Source organism: Rana temporaria, chromosome 2, assembly GCF_905171775.1.
Source record: "Rana temporaria chromosome 2, aRanTem1.1, whole genome shotgun sequence".
NCBI classification, from domain to species: domain Eukaryota; kingdom Metazoa; phylum Chordata; class Amphibia; order Anura; family Ranidae; genus Rana; species Rana temporaria.
In genome coordinates this window covers 437,862,900-437,887,854 of record NC_053490.1, presented here as the reverse complement: position 1 = coordinate 437,887,854, position 24,955 = coordinate 437,862,900, and the positions used below count along the sequence as shown (strand labels likewise).

General features: G+C 46.6%; 1 protein-coding gene across 1 annotated transcript in view; it reads left to right on the top strand.

The window, feature by feature from the left end:
* Nucleotides 1-3,164: 3,164 nt before the first annotated feature.
* SERPINF2 (serpin family F member 2) overlaps nt 3,165-24,955 on the top strand; it is a 70,643-nt gene continuing 48,852 nt past the window's right edge. Inside the window, exons 1-2 of the mRNA XM_040338376.1 lie at nt 3,165-3,269; nt 3,353-3,410. Of these exons, the coding sequence (XP_040194310.1) occupies nt 3,220-3,269; nt 3,353-3,410 (108 nt within the window). The 5' untranslated portion in view covers nt 3,165-3,219. The remainder of the gene's footprint in view (nt 3,270-3,352; nt 3,411-24,955) is intronic.

The following is a 24,955-nucleotide window of genomic DNA, read 5'->3' as shown; positions in this document are numbered from 1 at the left end:
CCTAGGACAGTGATGGCAAACCTTGACACTCCAGATGTTTTGGAACTACATTTCCCATGATGCTCATGCACTTTGCAGTGTATTGGAGCATCATGGGAAATGTAGTTCCAAAACATCTGGGGTGCCAAGGTTCGCCATCACTGGCCTAGGAGGTCGGAGCGGGTATACCTGTTCCCCTCAAAGAAAAAAAACCTACAAAAGTGGGGGAGGAGGGGGAGGTAGGTGTTTTTTTTTAGCGTGAAGTTCCGCTTCATGTTAAAGTGTAAAGCTGGCCATACATAGGTCAAAATTTGGCTGGTTCAGCAGGTATCAGCCAAACGTTGGGTCCATTTATGGCTAATCCTGTTCATGAAGGCTTTCTCATAAACCAGAATGTTGGTACATTTTTGCTCTATCAGCACTGCAGCCAATGGGCTGCAATGTTGATCAGTGTATTCTGACAGCGGGGGAATCCCGATGTCAATACAATGATCCAGTAGGGAGGATTCTTGCATCCATCTGGAATGGGTGGATTGCGGAATTGGTTCAGTTTTTTTTCATTCAGTCGACTGAATGAAAAAACTGAACCAGGCATGGCCAGCTGAACTCTAGCTAGATACATAGCCTGTGCAGAGAGCAGAGCTGTGGGAGGAACCCAGCAGACAGGCTGCCTGCAGAAAATTACAGAAGGGGGCGTAGACAAGACCAGTCATCCTGCACAAGGAGAGAGAGCAGTAGAGCCGGTCTTTATTACAGGAAGTTCCTTCACACTAGATTACTGCACAGCTCTGGAAGAAATACACAGAGCACATCAATATTTAAAGTGGTTGTAAACCTTTTCACTTTTACCTACAGGTAAGCCTATAACAAGGCTTACCTGTAGGTATAAAGAATATCTCCTAAACCTGTACGGTTTAGGAGATATTCCCCTCGCAATGCGGGCAGCGCATGCGCAGGGGGGAATCCACGGCGAAAGGACCGGCATCCGCCGGACCCTGCCGATTTTAAATCTCCCGCGTGCACGCGCGGGAGTGACGTCATCGCCGCTCCAGCCAATCACAGCGCTGGAGCGGCGATACCCGGAAGACACGCCGGAGCAAGATGACATCCTGCTCGGCATGGACCAGGTAAGTGGTGTTCACCTCGTTCCGAGGTAAGTATTTCATAATCGGCTAGTATGCGGTGCATACTAGCCGATTATGCCTTTTGCCTTGCAGGTTTAAAAAAAAAAAAAAAAAAGTTTATGCGGTTTACAACCGCTTTAAAGTATTTTTTTAACCCCCCCCCAAAAAAGAAAAAAGGTTCATGCAATTGGCCCCCGGTAACACCTAAAAAAACTGGCTGATCCTGCCAGTTTCTCTCCAACCCCTCTGTAAACTGACCACGCTGTATCATGGCTGCTGAGACCAGACACTGTGGTTAGTTTACGTGCCTCTGGCATCAAGCCATTGTGCCACCCATTTTCTGATATAGAGGTACTGTATATCAGAATTTTTAGTTCAAAAGTTTAGTCTTGGATAGAGTGGAGAGGAATTAGAACCAATATCAGGTTTTTATTGTTGTCTTTGTTCTTGTTAGGGAGGTTCACCTTTTCTATTTGTCCTGTTTACATTTACCATTGAAAGTGAAAGTAAAGGAAAATCCAAACTAGGTTGTCCTCAGAACAGGAATAGCGGGGATATCTTCTAATGGGGACACTAGCTCTGGTGACACCACAGGATTCCCTCACTTTTTTACTTCCTGTTTTGGCTATGCGTCAAGAAGTGAAGGGAAATCTCCGTAATGGGAAACAGATGGCAAAAATAAACCTAAAAGGGGTTAAAATCCTCCCTTACTCTATCCAACATGAAAAAAAAAAGTTTTTAAAGTGGAGGTTCCATCAAAAAAACAATTTTGCTTTAAACTGTAGCTTACGACTAAAAAAGAAAAAAAAAAAGAATTTTTATTTTTTTTACTCATCTGGAAATGCCTGTTGCTATGCGGTCCCACAAAATCTGCCTTTGAAACCACCTAGGATTCTGACATCATCTCCCTCTAATGCTCCTGGGAAATGTGTGTCATCATTTCCCAGGATGCAGTGCGCTGTCCAATTATCACTCCCCATCCAAGACTTCCAGGAATTAAGCGCCTGTAGGCTTCACAATGCCCACAAGCAAAATGACAACGGTGTAGATATAGTTTTATAAACTATCTTTTTTGAATAACTATGCGGTGGATTGTAAAATAGTAAGTGACCGGATTTATATTATAAAAACGCATGATGAAAGGACATACATTTAAAAAATGCTAATTGTGGTTGGAACTCCGCTTTAAGATAAAAAGCCTTCTGTGTGCAGCAGCCCCCTTCAGCCCCCCCCCCCCAATACTTACCTGAGTTCCATCTAGGTCCAGCAATGTTGCAGGAGTGTGTCTTGGTCGTTCGGGACTCCCCTTCTCATTGGCTCCCGCTGCTGTCAATCAAAGTCAGTCATCCAATGGGGAAAGAAAGGGGACGGGACTAGGTCACAGCTGAATAGACACAGGGAGCTGCAGCTCGACTCGGGTGCCCTCATAGCAAGCTGCTTGCACTGAAGAGGGACCCCAGAAGAGGAGGATCTTGGCTGCTCTGTGCAAAACCACTGCAACAGAGCAGGTAAGTATAACATGCTATAAACATGTCAAAAATAAGACTTTAATTGCAGGGTCACTTTAAGGCCTCTTGAACATGGGATACCTAAAAAAAAATGACACTTTTTCGGCATTCAGGGTTTTTTTTTTTTTTTTCATAATGATCTAAATGCAGTTGGTTGTGTTTAATGTACTCACAGACACGTAATCTTGCACTGCTTATAGATCAGTAAGAAAATGCACAAAAATCGCATTGCTGATTAGTATTCTTACACTTGTATGCCACCTTCCCTTGATTAAAAAAAATAAAATAAAAAATATAATTATATATTTTTTAAGCCAGGTAATTGCAAGTAGTAACAATCAGGAAAGTCAGATCCTGATTTCAGATGTATGCTATAATCACTAAATTAGCAGCTCTGTCCAGACCCATAACCAGCCTTTATGACTACCTGGTGGAATGGTTGCTGCTCAGGCTGCTATAGATTAGCCCTACTGCATTGCATCACAATGGTGTACCTGTCAGAGAATTAGACTGTTTACCTAAAAGCTCAAGTTGTAGATGTTGAAATAGAGGAACTCACTGGGTGATGTCATAGGGGGTGGGGCCAGGGCAGACATCCAGCAAGGCAGATGCTAATCACCTTGCTGTGTGCAGACAGTGCAGGATATCGGAGGATCAGGTGGGTGATGAGGACACATCTCCTATACAATGTATGCCCATCATGGGGTGTTGTACTATATGATGATTTGTTGTCCTTTTCAGAATCATGGGGAAAGTGCTGTTCTGGTTTTTCCTGGCTGGAGTTTGCTGTTCACTAGCTGTAAGTTTGTTTCATGTTTGTTGTAACTTGTTATTATGTTTTCATAGAAATGCATTGTGCAAAGGAACATTTTGTAATAACCAACTTTTAACCTTTTCAGAGCTATCAGGGTCCAGTTACACGGGTGGTTGTGTGTTTTGCTTAGTGTAACATTTATGCTCTGGTGTGCTTTTTTTATATTTGTAACAAAATGAAATTTTGTTAATTGCATTGCAACCGGTGATGCGTATAAATGCATCCTGCACTTTTTTGAGCGCACACCAACGCAGCATGATGGTGGGAACTGAAACAATATGGCATAAGGAAAATCCACTTGTCTATGTATTCGGCATTTGGTGTGAATGGGCCCTTAGACCCCTTTCACACTGGGGCGTTTTTCAGGCACTTTGGCATTTAAAAAAATGTGCCTGAAAGAAGCCTCATCTGCAATCCCAATGTAAAAAGCCAGAGTGGTTTCAGAGCCCTTTCACACTGCCAGTGCCTGAAAAACGCTGTTAAAGCTCCGCTAAGACCCCTTTCACACTGGGGCGTTTTTCAGGTGCCTCAATGGGAAGGGGCACATTCGGAGCGGTGTATTCAACGCTCCTAAAGCGCTGCAAAGAAGCTGCTTGCAGGACTCCCTGCCAGCGCAGCACCTCAGTGTGAAAACACTTGGGCTTTCACACTGGTATTGCAGATGAGGCTTCTTTCAGGCGCTTTAAAGGTGCATTTTTAACGCTAAGGCCTCCTTTCACACTGGGGCATTTTTCAGGCGCTTTAGGGCCCTTTCACACGGGCGGACAAACGGTCCGTTTAAATTGTAATGCTTCCCTATGGGATTGCAGATGTTAGCGGATTGAGCGTTCGCTAACGTCCGCAAACATCCGCCTCCGCAAAGATCCGCTTTTTCGGACGGAAGAAAACCCTATTTTTTTTCCGTCTGGCGGAACGGATCGGATGAATACGGACACACGGTCCGTATTCATCCGATTCCCCATAGGGGAGAGCGGAGGAGAGACAGGGCGGTCTCTGCACAGTGTGCAGGGACCGCCCTGTCCGCCGACAGCTCAGCGGGGATTTACGGATGATCCCCACTGAGCTGACAGACACACACGGGGCGGATCAATACGGATCCGCTCCGTGTGAAAGGGCCCTTAGTGTGAAATCACTCGGGCTTTCAGATTGGGATCGCAGATGCAGCTTCTTTTAGGCGCTTTACAGGCGCTTTTTTTAATGCTAAAGCGCCTGAAAAACGCCCCAGTGTGAAAGGGGTCTAAATGTTACACACTGTCTAGTCTTTTTTATTTATTTTTTTTACATTTTTGATAGAGCATGGAAGGGTTAATAAAAAAAAACGGCAAATTTGTTATTGCCTATGTTCTGCCGGGGAGATTTTCCCTTATTCCTGTCTTGGAGACACAACAGAAAATCAACCCAAAAGTAAAGAGAATTCCCCTCTTAGACCGTTGTCACAAGATCAAGTGTCCCCATTGAAAGTTTTACAACTTTCCAATTTCTTTCCATGTCACTCATGGTGGTAACCAGGTGAATCCCCTCGTTGGGTACATCGCTTTTAAAACTTGATAGATTCCACATGCCTGGAACAAAATGACAGTATAAATATTGATAAAAGAAGACTAAAGCGCTGCTATGTATAAAAGAAATAGTTTGATCAGTCAGATCAGCTGCATTATTTGAAACAGTGATCTCTGACACTATATAGCTGATTAATTAATTGAAAAATTGTGCGCTTGTTCCAACCCAGGTTCAAAAAACTGGGTTGGAACAAGCGCACGATTATTCAATTAATTAATCGCACTATAAATATTGCTCCTTTTTTGTCGCCAGATACTCACATACTTTAGGATTCCAGTCCATGCAGCATTGATTTTTTTTTTCCTGGTGCCTCCATGGCAGCATACATAGGGTGCATGCTGCCATGGATAAGCACCAGGAAAGGAAAATTACGGAAAGGTGAGTATTCAATTTTCTGTTATTGCTGATGACCAGGAATGAGCTCAGGCGTGTTGGGACATGGCGTGTATGCAGGGCCGATCCTAGACAGGGTGCTTTGCACCTAGGCGCCTGCAGAGGTGGGGGCGCCAAAGTGCCAGAGTACTCCCCTCCCTCCTTCTCTCCTTGTTTGTGTCCGTCCAGAACTAGTGTTCTGAGCATAGATGTGTGTCTGTCCAGAACTGATGTGTGAGCATAGGGCAGCCCGTCCAGCCTGGCAGTGCTCGGGGGAGGGGCCACTCCTCTTCCTGACACAAGGGTTCTAGTTTTCAGTGGCGGCTGAGTGCTGATGTGCAGGAATTAATTCCTCACACTGGGAGTCTTGGATCTCGCACCAACTCCAGTTGAAATGCCTCCCCCTACCATTTCTAGCTCGGGCTGCACAGAGAGAGAACCAAGGTGAGTCACAGTGTTCAGTGTGATGAGGGATGGCATCCCCAGCATCCCTTTACACGTGCCCTGGGCTGCCTCTGCTCTAGATGTTTTATGGCATGATAGATTGCATAGGATACACGGCCCCTGCCCATTCCTGCGCCTTAGTAGTCCATCTAGAGAAGTGATGTATAATGAGATGTACCAAGAGCCCTTTCACAATGTCAGTGCGGGGGCATCGGCGGTAAAGTGCCGCTAGTTTTAGCAATGCTTTACCGCCATTTTAGAGGTACATTTAACCCCCACTAGCGGCCAATAAAGGGTTCAAAGGCACCAGTGCTGAAGCGCTTTACAGGCACTACCCATTGATTTCAAAGGGGAGGAGTTAGTAAAATGACCACGCCCATGTGGGCTCGCTAGAAATATTTCTGCACCCAGGCGCCTGTGACCCTAGGATCGGCCCTGGGTGTATGTGTATGCGGAATGCCTCTACCACTTATGACTGGCCGCCCACTTTGACAGCTTCTCGGTAGGATAGCTCCTCTGGTGGGTTAGAAATCATGTCCAAACACACCTGAGCTCATCCGCAGTGATGGACCCCCTAACTCTGAACATGGTTGTCAATAGTGTTGTGCCACCAACCTGGTGACCAATTCTGGCAAATTTGTTGTGCTTCCTATGTTGCAAAACTTTGTCTGGTAGGGTGGGTTGTAGGTTTTGCAGTAGGTCCAATAGGTGATGCTGCATTGGCCAGATGTACTTTCTCTCAGACCACAAGATCTTCAGGGAGATGTGGACCTGGCATCTGCCTATATTTCACTTGTCCATGACCTCTAAGGTCAGGAAGGATCCCACCTTTGGGCTGGTGAATTTTTTTTAATACAAAAAAATGCTGCAAAGCATTTTGGGTGGTGATCGCTACAGATCAGTGGGAATTGCGAGGCTATATTTGTGAACTTAGACATCCACTGCAGATATTCTAGGTGATTTATGTTAAATTATATTCATGTGTATATTCATAAACATAAAGCAGAGTTCCATCCAAAAGTGGAACTTCCACTCATCGGATTCCCCCCCTCCGGTGCCACAATTTGCACCTTTCGAGTGGGAGGGAGGGACAGGATATCTGTCTTTGACAGGTACCCTTTCCCACTTCCGGGAGTCCGGGCTGCGGCCCGTCACGTCAGCGTGGGGCTCCCTCCTCTTCTCTCCCCCGGCCGCCGTGCCAGTAGGAGAGAGGAGCAGCCCTCACGCATGTGCAATAGGGTTCCCAGCGTGAAGCCGAAAGGCTACACTGCCTGGTATCCATACCCGCAATGGCGGTGGCAGCACCCAACAGCTGATGGAAACATCAGCTGTGGTGCCGACATTGCTGGACTCATCGCTGGACTCCAGGACAGGTAAGTGTCCATTTATTAAAAGCCAGCAGCTGCAGTATGTGTTTAATATTTTTTGGGGCGGAACACCGCTTTAATACAAAGATAGGAAACGCTAATGGGTTAATTTAATTATAAATTGCAGGGCATAGCACTGTGCCGTAATTGTGTTGTTTACCTTGGGTTACTGAACTTTATTGCTGTTTATGTTATTTTATCTGTGTGTGTGTGTGTATGGTGTGAATATGTAATTCCTAGAAAGGACTGTAAAAAAAAATTTGCGCAGGAGCATTGTTGTAATGGAGAATTCACTTGTCAGGCCACAGTGCTGGTCTTTTCCTCCAAACAGATTCCGTAACCTTTTTAGAATTTCCATGTAACAATATTGGTTGACCGTTGTACTGTGTTCTATGAACTCGTGGTGAACTATCCCCTTGTGATGAAAAAAACACACCAGCATAATTATTCGAAAGTTCTCACTATATCGGCATTTGCATCCGTCCTTCGCATTTTTGGCTGCCCACTTGCGTCATCGTGGACACCTTCCCACTCTCCTAAAACTGCCTATGCCATTCACAACACTTGGTTTTGTCATGGGATGATGTTCACCATAAGCCTGTTGTACCAGAGATAAAGTTTCATTTGCACCTTTGCCAATTTTCACACAAAATCTGATATTAGTTTGTTGCTCCAGATTCCTGAGGCAACTAGTCTGCAACCCATGCGAGTGCAAGTTCAAAAATGTCAGAACACACTTCTGTGCAAATAGCTGTGACTCACCACCATAATGCTACACCACGGACATTCCGGGAATTAAATTGTCACATTGTGTGTGTGTGTGTGTGTGTGTGTACACACACTCACACTCTTTTTACCATTTTAAATTTGGGATGCAAACACCTTTTTTATTGTAGCCTACCAATCCTTAGATGTGGTGGCTGGATCAGGTTCCCTTTTTAGGTTTTCATTCATCTATTTTCATCTGGCCATCCAGACAGAAAACTCATTGTGTTTCTCAAGCTCTCCAGCAGAATGTATTGGTTAACCTGGATGAGATGAACCACTTAACACTGGCTGCAGTGATTAAAATGATCAGCTTTTATTTCTTAATGTAAAACCGTTACATTTTGCTGTAACTGATTATAAAGTGTGAACTGGAGTTTTGCTTCAATTTGTCAACTTGTCAGTGTATCCCTCCCCCCAGGTTGATAATGCTTCTGTGCCTACTATTCTCATTCCTCCAGAGTTGTCTCACTATTAGGCATGAGCCAAACACCCCCCCGTTTGGTTCGCACCAGAACCTTCGAACGGACCGAATGTTCGCGTGAACATTTAGAACCCCATTGAAGTCTATGGGACTCGAACGTTCGAATTCAAAAGTGCTCATTTTAAAGCCTAATATGCAAGTTATTGTCAGAAAAACGGGTTTGAGAACCCGGCTCTTGCCCCAGGGAACATGTATCAATGTAAAAAAAAAGTTTCAAAACGGTCGTTTTTTCTGGAGCAGTGATTTTAATGATGCTTAAAGTGAATTTTTTTTTTTTTGAAAAATTCCTTTAAATATCGTACCTGCTGGGTGTCTATCGTATGCCTGTGAAGTGGCACTTGTTTAGAACTGTCCCTGCACAAAATGAGATTACTATAAGAAAAAAGTAATTTAAAACTGCTTGCGGCTTTAATGTAATGTTTGGTCCCTGCAATATGGATGAAAATCATTGAGAAAAATAGCATGGGTTTCCCCGCCCCCCCTCCCCCCAGGTCATTACCAGCCCCTTTGGTCCTATATACTTTGAACAGCAGTATACAGGCGATGCAAAAAAGACAGGGACTGTAGGTGTGTTGTTAAAGCTGGGGTCCACCCGAATATGGGAAGCACAATCGGGTGTTTTTTTTTTTTAAATCAATGCAGTACATACCTTTTTAGTGATAGATGTTCTCCGCGGCTTCCGGGTATGATCTTCGGGACTGGGCGTTCCTATTTGACAGGCTTCTGACCGTCGACATACAGCGCGTCACGCGTTGCCGAAAGAAGCCGAACGTCCGTGCGGCTCTATACGGCGCCTGCGCACCGACGTTCGGCTACTTTCGGCAACTCGTGACGTACTGTACAGTACATGTTGCCGAGAATGTATTTCTAGCACGACAGCATCGCGCTGATTCTCGGCGACATAGTGCCGACATCTCGCACTCGCTGGAATAGACAAAGCACATTCCAGCGAGCACGTCATAGAAGCGACGGGGATCCGACTTGGATTCCCGCCAATTCTAGGTGCGGCATTTGGTATGAATTTCTGAGAGGGAACTCCACGCCAATTTTTAAATAAAAAACCGACATGGGTTCCCCCCCAGGAGCATACCAGGCCCTTAGGTCTGGTATGGGTTGTAAGGAGACCCCCCCTACGCCAAAAAAACGACGTAGGGGGTCCCCCCTACAATCCATACCAGACCTGTATCCAAAGCACGCTAGCCGGCCAGGAAGGGAGTGGGGACGAGCGAGCGCCCCCCCCCTCCTGAGCCATACCAGGCCGCATGCCCTCAACATGGGGGGGTTGGGTGCTCTGGGGCAGGGGGCGCACTGCGGGGCCCACCCACCCCAGAGCACCCTGTCCCCATGTTGATAAGGACAGGGCCTCTTCCCGTCAATCCTGGCCGTTGGTTGTCGGAGTCTGCGGGCAGGGGGCTTATCGGAATCTGGGAGCCCCCTCAAATAAGGGGCCCCCAGATACCGGCCCCCCACCCTAAGTGAATGGATATGGGGTACATCGCACCCCTACCCATTCACCTGGAGGCAAAGTGTTCAAGTTAATAAACACACGACACAGGGTTTTTAAAATAATTTATTAGTCTGCTCCGGGGGCTCCCCCTGTCTTCTTTAGCTCTTTTAGCAGGGGGGGCTTCTTCGCTCTTCGGGGGGTCTTCTGCTCTCCGGGGGGTCTTCTCCGCTCTCCGGGGGGGCTTCTCCCATCTTCGCCGCTCTCCGCTGTTGACTCGGCGCACCCCGGTTCTTCTCTCCGCTCTCCAGTGCCATCTCCTTCCGGGCTGGCCGCCGCTATCTTCGTGTGTTAGCTCAGTTACTAGCAGGTGGCCAGCCCGCTCTTGTGTGATGTCGTCTTCTCTTTTCTTCTTCTCCCTTCTTCCGATGTTGCACGTGGGTAGGTACCGGAGCATGATGGGACTGTGAGGCCTATATAAGTCGGATGCAAACCGCGCACCTGTCATTGCAGCGAGAAGAGCCGTCGGGTCAACATCGGAAGAAGGGAGAAGAAGACGACGTCACACAAGAGCCGGGCTGGCCGCCTGCCAGCCCTGAAGGAGAAGGCACCGGAGAGCGTAGAGAAGAACCGGGGTGCGCTGAGTCAACATCGGAGAAGACACCCCGGAGAGCAGAAGAAGCCCCCCCCCTGCTAAAAGAGCTAAAGAAGACAGGGGGGGCCCCCGAAGCAGACTAATAAATTGTTTTAAAAACCCTGTGTCGTGTGTTTATTAACTTTAACACTTTGCCTCCAGGTGAATGGGTAGGGGTACCCCATATCCATTCACTTCGGGTGGGGGCCCGTATCTGGGGGCCCCCTTATTTGAGGGGGCTCCCAGATTCCGATAAGCCCCCCGCCCGCAGACCCCGACAACCAACGGCCAGGGTTGTCGGGAAGAGGCCCTGTCCTTATCAACATGGGGACAGGGTGCTCTGGGGTGGGGGGGCCCCGCAGTGCGCCCCCAGAGCACCCAACCCCCCCATGTTGAGGGCATGCGGCCTGGTACGGCTCAGGAGGGGCGCTCGCTCGTCCCCACTCCTTTCCTGGCTGGCCGGGTAGCGTGCTTTGGATACGGGTCTGGTATGGATTGTAGGGGGACCCCCTACATCATTTTTTCGGCGTAGGGGGGGTCTCCTTACAACCCATACCAAACCTAAGGGCCTGGTATGCTCCTGGGGGGGAACCCATGTCGGTTTCTTATTTAAAAATTGGCGTGGAGTTCCCTCTCAGAAATGCATACCAAATGCCGCACCTAGAATTGGCGGGAATCCAAGTCGGATCTCCCATCGCTTCTATGATGGCTTTGTCTCCATTGCGGCAAGCCAGCTCGGCGCCGGCTTCCGCGATGGGGCTCCTAGGTGGTCAATCTCGCCGAGAAAGGGAGCGAGATTGACACAATATCGCGGTTACCCACTGTATGCGACGGTCGGAAGCCTGTCAATCAGATAGGAACGCCCAGTCCCGAAGATCATACCCGGAAGCCACGGAGAACATCTATCTCTAAGAAGGTATGTACTGCATTGATTTAAAAAAAAAAAACGTCCGCTTGTGCTTCCCACAATTAGCCTCAATCTAATGTTAAAAATTTGTTTTTTGGGTGAACCCCCGCTTTAAGTAGAATCTGTTTGTAATTTTGAACTGGTACTTCTTTAAAGTGTAGCTCCAGCCATAAAATCTATTTTTAAGCTTTTCTGAAAACATAGAGAAGGGTTATCACCCCTAGAACATTTGTTTTGTTGTCTGTGTGCATCTGTTGAGAAGATTGCAATTCACTTTCTGTCCCAATGACAAATGATTTTTTGAAAATGTGGGTTTTTTAGTGAAACAAGGATTGGTGATAAAGCATCAGTGGACAGGAGACACCTCTTACAGAAGAGAATTCCCCTTCCTAGGGGGTAGATTTCCTCTCACTTCCTGTTGTCTCCTTCCCTTTGCAAGTAGGAGTCGTTTGTAAGTTAGATGTTTGAAAGTAGGGGCCTGCCGTATATACTTTGCAGAAATTTGGGCCCTAAGTGTTGGTGTTGCCACAACACTGTAAGCCCTCACAGTTAGTCTTGGTGGGCGCTGGAATGCCCTGCTGTGAAATATTAGATCAAGAATTGTAATTACATGCCCCTGTTGAAAAGGGGCAGAAAAATTGGGCCTGTGGTGGTGCTGGTGCCACAACACTGCAACCCCTCACAGATACTCTAGTTGGAGCGCAGGAATGAGCCTGCTGCAAAGTATTGCATCAAAAATTGTAATTACACGCCCCTGTTAAACAGGGGCAGAAAAATTGGGCCTTAGCCACTGGTGGCGGTGCCCAGAACCAAAAATGTTCTTACAAGCTATCAGCATGATCATTGAGGAGGAAAAGGATAGTCACTCAGCATCAGCATAGGCAGTCTCCAAGGGATCTGACATTTAAAAAAAAAAAATCAGTTACATCAGCATCAGGTGCTTGGTAGCTGGTGGTGATCCAATACTGATTCATTTTTATGAAGGTCAGTCGATCGACCAAGTCGGTGGAGAGGCGCACCCTGTGATCGGTTACAAAGCCTCCAGCAGCACTGAATGTGCGTTCTGAAAGAACGCTGGATGCAGGACAAGCCAGTAGCTCAATTGTGTACTGTGCAAGCTCTGGCCAGTGATCCATCCTCAAGACCCAGTAAGCCAGAGGATTTTCGTTGGGAAAGATGTCCAAGTCTGATCTTGCCCCTAGGTATTCCCGTAAAACAGACGCTGGCGATGGTTGCTGGAACCGGTCATACCTTGGGGCTGCGGACTAAAAAATTGTCTGAACGCATCGGTCAGACGGCCACCTTCTCCATCGCTCCTTCTGTGACTGACCGAAGCCTCAGCAACACGTTGTCCAGGACCAGGATTTTGTAACCTCCCAGTCTCTGGGAACGCGTTGCACAGATCTTTCTGCAAGGTCTCCCGAAGATGTTTCATCTTCTGCTCCCTCTGTGCCGGCAAGATAAGGTCCACAACCTTACTCTTGTAACGTGGATCAAGGAGGGTTGCCAGCCAGTAATGATCCCTCTCCTTGATAGCACGAATACGAGGATCCTTCAGCAGGCTTTGCAGGATCAGGGAGGCCATACAACGTAGGTTTGCTGAGGCATTCGGTGCGGAGTCCTCTGGGTCACTGAGGACGACATGATCCGCAGCCACCTCGTCCCAGCCACGTACAAGTCCATGGGTTTCTTGGGACTGTAATTGATCCCTTGAAGGCTGCTGCTGATGCTGAGTGCTAGGCTCCCACTTCTGGGGCAGAATCTACCAACTGAAAAGGCAGCAGTTGAAGTGCTAGCAATTTAGCTAAGCTAGCATTCAACTGCTGGGCATGTGGATGGCTGGGAGAGAACTTCTTTTGGCGCTACAGCAGCTGGGGCAGGGAAATTTGCCTGGTACAATCTGCCATCGGTGTACCGATAGTAGATTGCCCACAAGTACTTGGCTGTGACACACCTAATTCTACACCTTCAGTCCTATCAGTGCAGGCTTCAGAGAGGACTGAAGGTATAGTGGGGTTGGAGATCCCAGCTAATGAGGAGCAAGGAGAGGTCCGCTTTGTTCTTTGGTGTGGGTCTTTGAGGTATGCTTGCCAACGAGCTGCATGGCAGGTCGACATATGTCTGGTCAAGCATGTGGTGCCCAAGCTGGTGATGTGTTGGCCACGCGAGATACGCTTGAGACATATGTTGCAAATAGCAGCGGTACGATCTGATGCATTCGTCTCAAAAAAGGCCCACACCAAAGAACTTTTGGAATAACGCTGAGAGACAGCAGCGCCCTGCAAATGCGTAGCTTTGTGTTGTGATGCAGTCGGTGTGCTGCCCTTAAGCTGGCCCCTGGAGGGCATCCTGTCTTGTTGGAGATGTGCCTGTGCCGCCTCCTCCTCTCTCCTATCAGGCACCCACGTAGAGTCAGTGACCTCGTCATCCCCTCCCTCCTCATCACTGTAGAAAACCTGGCAGTATGCTGCAGCTGGGGGAACATAACTGCCAGATTGCTGTCCTTCTTGGGCACCCCCTCTCTCTGGGCTCACGTTATTGCCTTCCTCTAGCTGTGTACCATCATCGGAGCCTTCAAAACGCTGGGCATCCTCCTGCAGCATGTACCCAACACTGTGGTCAAACAGTTCGGGGGACTCCTCAGGAGGACATGGTGGGGCTAGGGAAGGAGTGACTGATGCCATTGAGCAGAGGGAAGTGGCTGTGTTGGCAGCTGCTTTGCCAGACTAAGTACCCTGAGCCTGGGTGAGAGAGGATGAGGAGGATGAGGACGGCTTGGTCATCCAATCTACCAAGTCTTCGGCATGTTGCGGCTCAACACAGCCAGCTGCCGAAAAAAAGGACGAGCGTGTCCCACGGCCACGTGCTGTTGCCTCTAGACGCAGAGCCTGCTTGCCCTCTTTTATCGGCTTGTGACTCTCTGGCTCTCCTTGTTGTCCTTCCAGACATACTAATGGCCTGCAGAGGACACAGACAGTACACCACGTGAAAGTACTTGCAGCAATATACCCTGCCTGTAGTATTAATATGAGCAGATCCCTGCTTCTAGGAGTAAATATGAGAAAAAACAGCTTCACGTTAGGTGCACAATGTGCAGAGGACACAGACAGTACACACACCCCGTAGCTTTAGGTGCACACTGCTGAGGACACAGACAGTACACCACATGAGAATACTGCAGCTAGCACAATCACCTGCCTGACTGTCAGTAAATTAGGAAGAGTGGATCTAGCTAAACTATACAATGTATAAATATATATACAATACCTGGGATGCATATATATCCTCTACACACTGTAACTAACTGACTAGCTTGCCTGCCTGCCTGCTCTATCTACATGCAATAAATGACTCTCTTTCTCTTTCTCTTCACCACCGCAACACACTACACAAGGCCGGCCTGCAGGCAGCCTTTTATAGTGTGGGGCGTGTACTAAACCCCCTGAGCCATAATTGCCCAAAGCCACCCTGGCTTTGGCCAATTATGGCTCTCCGTTTTTTGCAAGCTGTAATTGGCCAAGCATGCGGGTCATAGTGCATGCTTGGCCAATCATCAGCCAGCAATGCACTGCGATGCCGCAGTGAATTATGGGCCGTGACACGCCACTCGAATTTGGCGAACGACCCGTAACGTTCGTATTTCGACGAACTGTCGAACCTACTCACTAATACAGGAGGTGTGTTACTGACCAGGTCACCAGGTTAAAAACAGAAGGGATAAATTCTAAGAAAAAAACCCCACCAAGGCTGCAATATAATATTTTTTTTGTTTTAGGTTTAGTAACACTTTAATGATGTAGATTGGTATGTTACAGTGATACTAAAGTCTTGTTTTTTGTTTTTGTTTTGTTTAAAAATAACAAACATATTATACTTGCCTGCTCTGTGCAAGGGTTTTGCACAGAGCAGCCCAGATCTTCCTCTTGGGGTCCCTCGCTGGCGCTCCTGTCCTCTCCTTCTTGCAAAGTGCCCCCACAGCAAGCGGATTGCTATGAGGGCATCTGAGCCAAGCCGCTGCTCTGTGTGTATTCAGACATGGATGCTCGGCCCCACCCCCTCTCTCTTCTTATTCGCTCACTGACTTTGACAGCAGTGGGAGCCATTGGTGCCCACTGTGTGTCTCAGCCAATCAGGAGGGAGAGTCCTGGACAGCTGAGTCTCTAGTGCACCATAAATGGATCGAGATGGGGATCAGGTAAGTATTAGGGGGGGGCTGCTGCACACTGAAGGTTTTTTTTTATCCTCATGCATGAGTGCATTAAGATTAAAAAAAACAAAAAAAAACCTTCTGCCTTTTAGAACCCCTTTTAAGTTTATTGGCGTCTATACCCAGGGATATCATCAGGGCCATGCAGATTTTCCACATTAGTTTTCTACATTCACCTAGCGCTATATGCTATGCTTTTCTACATCTTCTATTTTCTTGGAATGTCTGGTTTATATTCTGCAAAACTCAGTAAAGAATATAATATTTACATTTTGGGGTGCTTTTTACATTTTGGGAATCATTTATAAATACTATTAAAATACACGGCAATAGGACTTGTTCTTTTGCATTTTAATTGGTAATAATTGAATGTTGTGTTTGTAGTGGCAGCTCAATTATGGGAATGGAGATGATAGATTTGGTTAATGATAATCTGAGTACAAAGTTTGGTGCGAGCTTTATGTATTGACTAATGACTATGCTACAAACTTTTACTTGGTGGTGATGATAGCGTTGCAACGCTTTCTGCTATTGTCCAATTGGTTTTCAGAATAATGCAAATATTTGCATGTTTCACAGAAAATTTGCTGAAATGCCAAAGAGTAAAGGGCACTGATACCAAACGAGTGCCTCATCAGGGTTTTGTATGTAGGCGGCAATATATGCTTTTTATAATCTGTTTGCTAAAGACTTTTAGGCTAAGCTTTGTAAAGTTCAGACCGCAGCAAGATTCACTGCAATCTTTACATAAAGTGTTTCTGGAGTATAGTTGAATAAATCCAGTTTGTGGACTTTGGTAGCTTTTTAGACAGACTGGTAAGCCCCAAGGCCTAAGTAATCCACTAGTAGAGGGGTCTCCAAATTTTCTGAACAAAGGGCCAGTTTACTGCACTGCTCAAAATATGGGATGACGCTCTGGAAGCAGCAGATGACGGAGAATCATGTCTCCTGGTGCTTCTTGGCCTCAGCGCAGCTTTCGACACCGTAGACCACAAAACTCTGCTCACTCGTCTCACAGAAATAGCGGGAGTCACAGACTCTGATCTACCCTGGTTTGCATCCTTCCTAGAGAATCGATCCCAGACAGTGAAACTAGGGGCTTTCACTTCGGAAGCACGTACAATTACATGCGGAGTCCCTCAAGGATCACCCCCCCCCCCGTGCTCTTCAACACCTACCTCCGCTCACTCCTCAAAATCTAGGGTTGTCCCGATACCCCTTTTTTAGGACAGAGTACAAGTACCGATACTTTTTTTTCAAGTAGTCGCCGATACCGAATACCAATACTTTTTTTAAATGTGTCCCCAAATGCAGCCATGTCCCCCCACATATTGCAGCCATGTCCCCCCAGCCATGTCCCCCACATATGCAGCCATGTCCCTCTAGCCATGTCCCTCACATATGCAGCCATGTCCCTCACATATGCAGCCATGTCCCTCTAGCCATGTCCCTCACATATGCAGCCATGTCCCTCTAGCCATGTCCCTCACATATGCAGCCATGTCCCTCTGGCAGCAATGTCCCTCTGGCAGCAATGTCCCCCATACCTTTGCTGCCGCCGCCGCATGGAGAAAATCACAGCATTCATTTGAATAGCTGTTTTGCCCGCGCGTATAGACACTCCCCCTTGCTCGGGATTGCACAGATCACGATCACCCATCCAATTCCGGGCAAGGGGAAGTGTCTATACGCGCGGGAAAACTACAGCTATTCAAATGAAAGCTGTGATGTTCCCGCACAGCGTTTAACCCATGCGGCGGCTTTCGATGCGGCGGTGCGATGCGGCGGCTTTCGATGCGGCGGCAGGGAAGTATTCTATTTAGGTATCGGGGGTATTTGCGCGAGTACGAGTACTCCCGCAAATACTCTGTATCGGTCCCGATACCGATACTGGTATCGGTATCGGGACAACCCTATCAAAATCATCGGCAAACAGGACCTGCTCTATCACTCCTACGCTGATGACACTCAACTCTACCTTTTGCATTACCGAAAAACAAAAGACCAATACCACGCACTAGAAAATTGCCTTTCATTGATCAATAATTGGATGACGGATAGCTCCCTCAAACTTAATGGATCTAAAATAGAACTTCTCTTTCTCCATGCAAACCGAAAGAAAAACTCTAGGACAACATGCACATCACCCACCATCCTTGGACAAACCATCACCCCAAGCACCAAAGTCAAAAGCCTCCGAGTCATCTTTGACTTGGACATGACTATGGACGCACAAATAGGATCAGTAGTCAGCGGATCTCGCTACCTTCTCCGCCTGCTGCGTAGACTCATCCCCTTCATCCCAGAAGAGGACACAGCAGTAGTAGTTGGAACAATCATCAATTCCTGACTCGACTGTGCAAACTCCCTCTACCTCGGACTTCCCAAATTTCGCGTCTACAAGTCATCCAGAACACAGCAGCCAGACTGGTAACGGGGGGAAAAACCCTCTGAATTGATCACCCGTCCCTGAGGACCTTCCATTGGCTAGCCGTGAAGGATCGGGTTACATTCAAGACCCTCTGCCTCACTCACAAATACACACAAGGAAACGCTCCTCAATACCTATGCAAGAAAATAAAACACTACACCCCCAGTCACGCCCTCCGGTCAACTAATCAAATCCTCCTCCACATCCCCAAGGAGAACGAAGATTCGCAGTCCAAGGACCACAGCTATAAAACGCTCTACCCACAGACATCCGCATTGAAGAAAACCGCCTTCAGGAAAAACGTAAGATCCACCTCTTCTGAAGACACAGGACGCAAAAAGCGCCTTGAGGCGATTTAGTTTGCATTTGTAGCGCAATACAAGTTACTCACTTCCACTGTGGCCAGTGTGAGTAGAAAATGCCCTGACATTAATGGAAGTAAACAATGCCCATTTATTGGTATTGGTGAAAGGAATAGTGCCTAATCATTGGTGTCAGTGGCAAGAATAGGGCCATGCAGTTGGTATCAGTGGAAGGAATAGTGTCCCATTGTTGGGGTCAGTGATAGGAATAGTGCCCTATTGTATGGTATCGGTGACAAGAATTACAGTATGTAGCTGTGTATAAGGCAAACACAGTCTATGGCAGACGTTTGAAGTGAAGTATAGTGGGTTCAGCCACACATTTGTTGTGGATGTCCATCCCTGCCTTTTCCTCTCAAGTCTTTTAACTATCCATCTTTAGTATCGGTGTCATCCTGGATATAAAGTATTTGAGATATGTAACCCCACCTTCTTGGCCAGTAAGTGTGGGGCTTTTGGGCAACTTTACAGGTTAGTACCATGGGATGGAGCGTTATGCTTAGGATTTTGTCCTTTAAATTGTTTAAGACACTTCACTTGGCTGCCATCTTTGGAGCGTGCACCCTGAAGAAGCATATGTAGCAAAACTTGTCGGATTCCACACACTTGCTATACTATACCTATGTACATTTGTCTGATTGTTTTGAATTGTTGATTTTAATCTAGATGGCATATTTTAACATGATGATGTGAAGGTTTTTTTTTTTTTTTTTTTTGTACATATTTGGTTTCTCATCTGCTTGGCACATTTTAAAGTTCACTTTCCCGTTGGAGGAATTGCCTCGTCTTTGGGTTGTGTAACGGAATGACCCGTGACAAACAGAGACTTTGGAAGGATGTAGAAGGGGTACTCCTGTACCGGCGTCACCAAGGAGTCTTATGTCTAGGGTCACCTTATGTCCGATAGGGCCATAGGGTGACTGAGAAATTATATCCTAAATTACAGGACAGGGGACATTACTGATAGCTCATATTGCAGGATCTTGAGATATTGCAAAGTGTTGGTTTATTCTATGACTCTTCTCTCTGTGTAGACTGTTGACATGTTAAATGAGGCCTTTCATTGTGTGATAACACTGTTTAAAGCCTATTGATGCTCAGGTGTGAATACCTTTCTGTCGAAGACAGACCGTCTGTCTAAAGATGTGGATTCATTGTGTGATGGTGTTTTGTTTGAATTCTGTTAATGAAGGAATGTGACTTCTCAGGTGCAGTGATTAGGTCATGTTAATTATAGACCAGCGCCGAAATGTCTGGAATGTTTAGCAATTAGCCATCTGAAGGTGTATTGAAGCCCCCCCAGGGTGTGATGTGTGGGTGGAGAGTTTGATTGTTCCTGTGATCACTGAAACATGCCTTGAAAACTGTATATAAACTTGAGAGCTAACCATTAAAAGTGTTCATACATTTGAAACCAGTAACAGAGCAAGTCTCGTTATTCTGGGAAATGGGATGTCTGATGTCTGTTGGATGGTTGGAGTGTCAGATAAGCTGTCATGGGTTGATGGAAGGTCGTAAACGGTGGTGACCGTTACAGGTTGGATCCCAGCTTTCTTTCATTAGGGGAATTTACATTTGTATGGATTTTGTTTATTATTTTTCTTTTATTAATTATGACAAGAATTATGCCCCGTATTTGGTGAATAAGGAATAGTACCTTGTATCTACGGGAGAGATAGTGTCTCAAGGGCCTGATGAAGGCAAGCAAAGGGCCACATCCGACCACGGGCTGCAGATTGGAGACCGCTGTACTAGTATAGTGGAACCTCGGATTGCGAGTAACACTGTTAACGAGCGTTTCGCAATACGAGCACTGTATTTTTAAAAATCGGTTTGCAAAAACTAGCACGATTCAGGCCAAAGCGGTGTGCAGTACCATGTTTGGCCTGAGGTGGGGGGCAATGGAGCAGAGCAGCGCTGATCGCAGCCAATCGGTGCCGTTCGGAAATGCGCATAAGGCCAGAGGACAGCTTGGCTGACCTCGGGAACGGAGTCTTTCCGAGGTTTTCCGAGGTGTTCTCGGGCCTTTCCGGCTGTTTCCGAGGCTCTCTGGCACCCCTCCACCCCTGCCCGCATGCTGTATTGCATGCCATTGAAGTCAATGCGGAACAAATTATTTTCATTTCCATTGACTTCAATGGGGAAACTCGCTTTGATATGCAAATACTTTGGATTACAAGCATTCTTCTGGAACGGGTTGTGCTCGTAATCTGAGGTTTCACTGTATCATGATTTTATCCTGCACCCTGTCTCATTTTCTAAAACCATATTCAAATCCATGTCCACACAGTCTATTTACTTTGCCCCCATGATGGCATACAGTGAGTTTACCAAGTGTATTTTTTGACATTTTAGAGAGGTTTTAACCTGCGGTGGCAGGTGGGTGCTATAATATATATTGCTAGTACCCCCATGTTTGAGACCAGGGCAGCTATCTGCTAACAGACCAGGCTCCATCGGGATGTTGGCGGCAAGAGCTGTCTCTGACTTTATCACCCAGGTAAAGCAAAGAACGATTTCTTTGCCTGCCGATTTATTCTCCCAAGGCTGGCAGCCCCTAAAGATTTTCTTTTCCGTCTGCAGCTTCTCCTTGAGCTGATTGAGATAGTGGGTGGGGCAGGGGAGTGGCCAATTTCTCCCACATATACAGGTGGCTTTGGCAAAAAATGGAAGGAGGAGCAGAGATGGCAGCCCAGGAGTCTTCAACTCCAGCCATGGGGTGAGTGAGTAAGAGGAGAGGTTTTCTCCTGCAGGAATTCCCTGCATTTGTAAAGCTTTAGGGGGGGAGACAGCTTGTCCAACATGCCCTTCCCTTTTGCATTGGTTGCCATGCAGGGGTCACATGAGAGGTTGCCCCTAAAGGTGGGTTCTTTAGATTACGCCAGGCATGGAACAGGATCACTAACCCTTGCATGTGGGGTAATGTCTGGGGACTAGGCTGGAGCCACGGTCATGTGAAAAGTCAAACATTAAGGCAGTCTCCCGATGAACCACATGTATGCAGTACCCAAGCAAGGGAGTTCCTCCTTAAACTTCTTCAACACACTAATGCCGCGCACACACGGTCGGAATTTCCGACAACAAATGTTCGATGGGAGCTTTTTGTTGAAATTCCGACCATGTATAGGCTTCATCAGACATTTGCTGTCAGAATTTCCGACAACAAAAATATTTTAACACTTGCAACTTAATATCTGAAAATGAAAAGTGTAACCCAAGTCATCAGTGCTTAAAAGATTTAACAGTAAGAAATGATATTTTGGACAAAGAGCAGCAAAGAGACATCCCCATATATTCAGCAAAGTGACATTCCCATCCAACAAAGAAAGTCACAGCACAGGCCCACATTCAGAAACATTGTCAATTAATTTACCATTGTGATGTCTATCAACTTGTCTCCAGACCAGTCCACACTGAGCAGTACTGCAGGTGACACACAGCACAGCTCTTCCACACGGCTGAACTGTAAGACCCAGTTCACACTGGGGCGGCACGACTTTGGGGGCGACTCGGCAAGGCGACCTGAAGACAACTTCAGAGGCGACTTGCAAAATGACTTCTGTATAGAAGTCAATGCAAGTCGCCCCCAAAGTTGTACAAGAACCTTTTTCTAAGTCGGAGCGACTTGCGTCGCTCCTATTAGAAAGGTTCTATTGAATAGAACGGGACACGACTTGTCAGGCGGCTGAGTCGCCTGACGAGTCGCCCCAGTGTGAACCAGCTCTTACTGGTGTGGCGCTCAAACCAGCATCCGGTCTGCAGGGAGAGCATGTTGAAGCTGTCCCATACAGTATGTACAGGAGAGGAGTGTGGAGGGTTCGACAGTGGGCAGTATGTACAGGAGAGGAGTGTGGAGGGTATGACAGTGGGCAGTATGTGGAGGGTATGACAGTGAGTAGTATGTACAGGAGAGGAGTGTGGAGGGTATGACAGTGAGAAGTATGTACAGGGGAGGAGTGTGGCGGGTATGACGGTGGGCAGTATATACAGGAGAGGAGTGGGGGTGGCTTAAAAGCAAGCAGTGTGTAAGTATATAAAAAAAATTATATGCATGTGGGAAATGAATGCAAAAATTGCATACTTTTGCAACATGAACAGAAATGCGCTGCCTTTTAGCAGTGCCATTAATTGTTGATGGCACCCCATGTATCTGCAAATGCACATGCCAATCCTAATGGTGCCACAGCACCCTGTGGTTCAGTGTAGCACACTTTTGAAAATGATTCAAGGAAATGAACGGGCTGCCCTAAATGTGACACGTGATAAATGCATCCACGCTTGGTCGCACCTGTATGTGTAAACTGAGCCCAACTGTGAGTAAACACAAAATAACAATCCTACATAAATTATTGGCTAAATAATCAGTGTTCATATAATAGTGCTACTATGCAAATAGTTGCGAACACTGCGCTCTGCTCTGTTTATTGAGGATTGTTCTTTTGTACATAGAATGTTTAGTTTTATGTTTACACTTTTTATTGTACAGAGTTTGGATAACACAGGCTTCAATGGAATGGTCATAAATTACGTTCACATTATCTAGACATACACAGATTGGGTGATGCTTATGCAGTGATATGTGCCTGATTAGGAGATGTGTATCAGCTATGGGGAGACTGCAGACTTACTCGGCTCCCCCCATGCACGCACACGCACACACACACGCACACACACACATGTTATTACACTAGGAGAGGGAATGGTAGGATTACAGTATACCTCCCCTCTATTCTCTATAGGTGGGAGGTGTTCTGTAGTCAGAGAGAGAGAGATGAGACTTGTGTTAAAGGGGTTGTAAAACCTTGTGTTTTTCCCCTTAATGCATTGAGGTGCAAAGACTTCTGACACTGACCCCCCCCCCCCCCCCCTGTTTCACTCAGCTGAGCCCGTTCGTTCTCTCGGCAGAGTTGCGCTCTTCCTCTTTGCCCATTGTCTCGGCTCTTGATTGGATAGATTAATGGCAGCACAGCTATTGGCTTTGGCTGCTGTCAATAAAATCCAATAACACAGGGGACAGACCGAGTCCTGCATTCTGAGTAAATGTACACAGATGCAGGACTCGGGAGCACACCCGCACCGGTGTGCACCTTAGGAGAGCCTTCTCCAATGTGGACACTCGATGCAGGGATGAGCTACCAGTGCTGCCGGGGGACCCCAGAAGTCAAGGATCGAGGCCACTCGGTGAGAAAAAGAAATGCACAATGGAGGTAAGTATGACATGTTTGTTTCTTAGGGGAAAAAAAAGAGGGGGTTTACAACCCCCTTTTTAACTGATCAGATCTGTCTGTGCTGAACTATTTATGAGCTCCTTGGATTTTTGGCAGAATCAAAGGTATTTTGCACTTTTTTGAACAAATATAAGAAAACCCTTTCAATAGTATTTAACGGAAGAAAAGAGGACATGTAATACACATTGGGGTTTACTGCTTAAGCAAACCATGCCGATGTCACAATATACCTAGTTATATGTGAAGTAAGCCACGGGATTAAGCAACATAATGCACAAAGAGAAATAAAACATTGCTTATCAAATGTCAAGGTTCTAGTTTTTCCTTGTGGCTCAGTCCCAGTTTAACTTGGTTTACAATCTAATCTACAAAACAGGTGACACCCTAAATATTACCCTGGATTCATAGCTTTGTGACATATAATATTTACTAAGTCAATGTAAAGGGCAATTGTGTGCACTTACACATATTAAGCAGATTGCAGCTTTCAGCTTTAGTGTAGTCGGATCAGTTACTGACCTTTTGCAAACTGATGTTTGACTTATTAAAGAACCTGATCTAAATTGAAATGTGGGATTGAGAGGTAGATGGAAGAGTACTTAATGTGCAAATTGGAAGTCCTTGCATCAGATACCTTTTTATAAAAGCAACAATAACTTTTTAAAGTACCTACAACCCCAAAAAAGGCTAGCTGCTTGGTTTGGCAAAACATGTGAGGACAACTTTTCACCCGTCACTCTGGCTGAATTACTAACCAGCAGCATCCTTCTGCATTTGTATCCTCAACCCTCTATCTATTAAAGGCCATCAGTAGAAGTACTCTATTGCACCTAGTTCAGTAGGGGAAATAGTGCATGTCATGTGATTTGATTTCATATAAATGCTGGCGATTTTATCTTGTATGGGGAGATTCTGAACTGATGTATGTGCGTATCAGCCAGTTATTCTGGTGCCTGCAGATTGTGAATTGATAAACAGTGGAACCTTGGATTACGAGCATAATACGTTCCAGGAGAATGCTCATAATCCAAAATACTCGCATATCAAAGCAAGTTTCCACATTGAAGTCAATGGAAACGAAAATAATTTGTTCCGCATTGACTTCAATGGCATGCAATACCGCATGTGGCCAGAGGTTGGGGGGGGCGCCGGAGAGCCTCAAACGGTCGGAAAAGGCCCGAGGACAGTTTGGCTGACCTCTGCAAACCTCAGGAAAGACTCCGTTCACGAGCCTTTCGAGGTTTGCCGAGGTCAGCCAAACTGTCCTCGGGCCTTTCGGTACGGCGCCCCCCCACCTCAGGCCAAATGCGGTACTGCACACCACT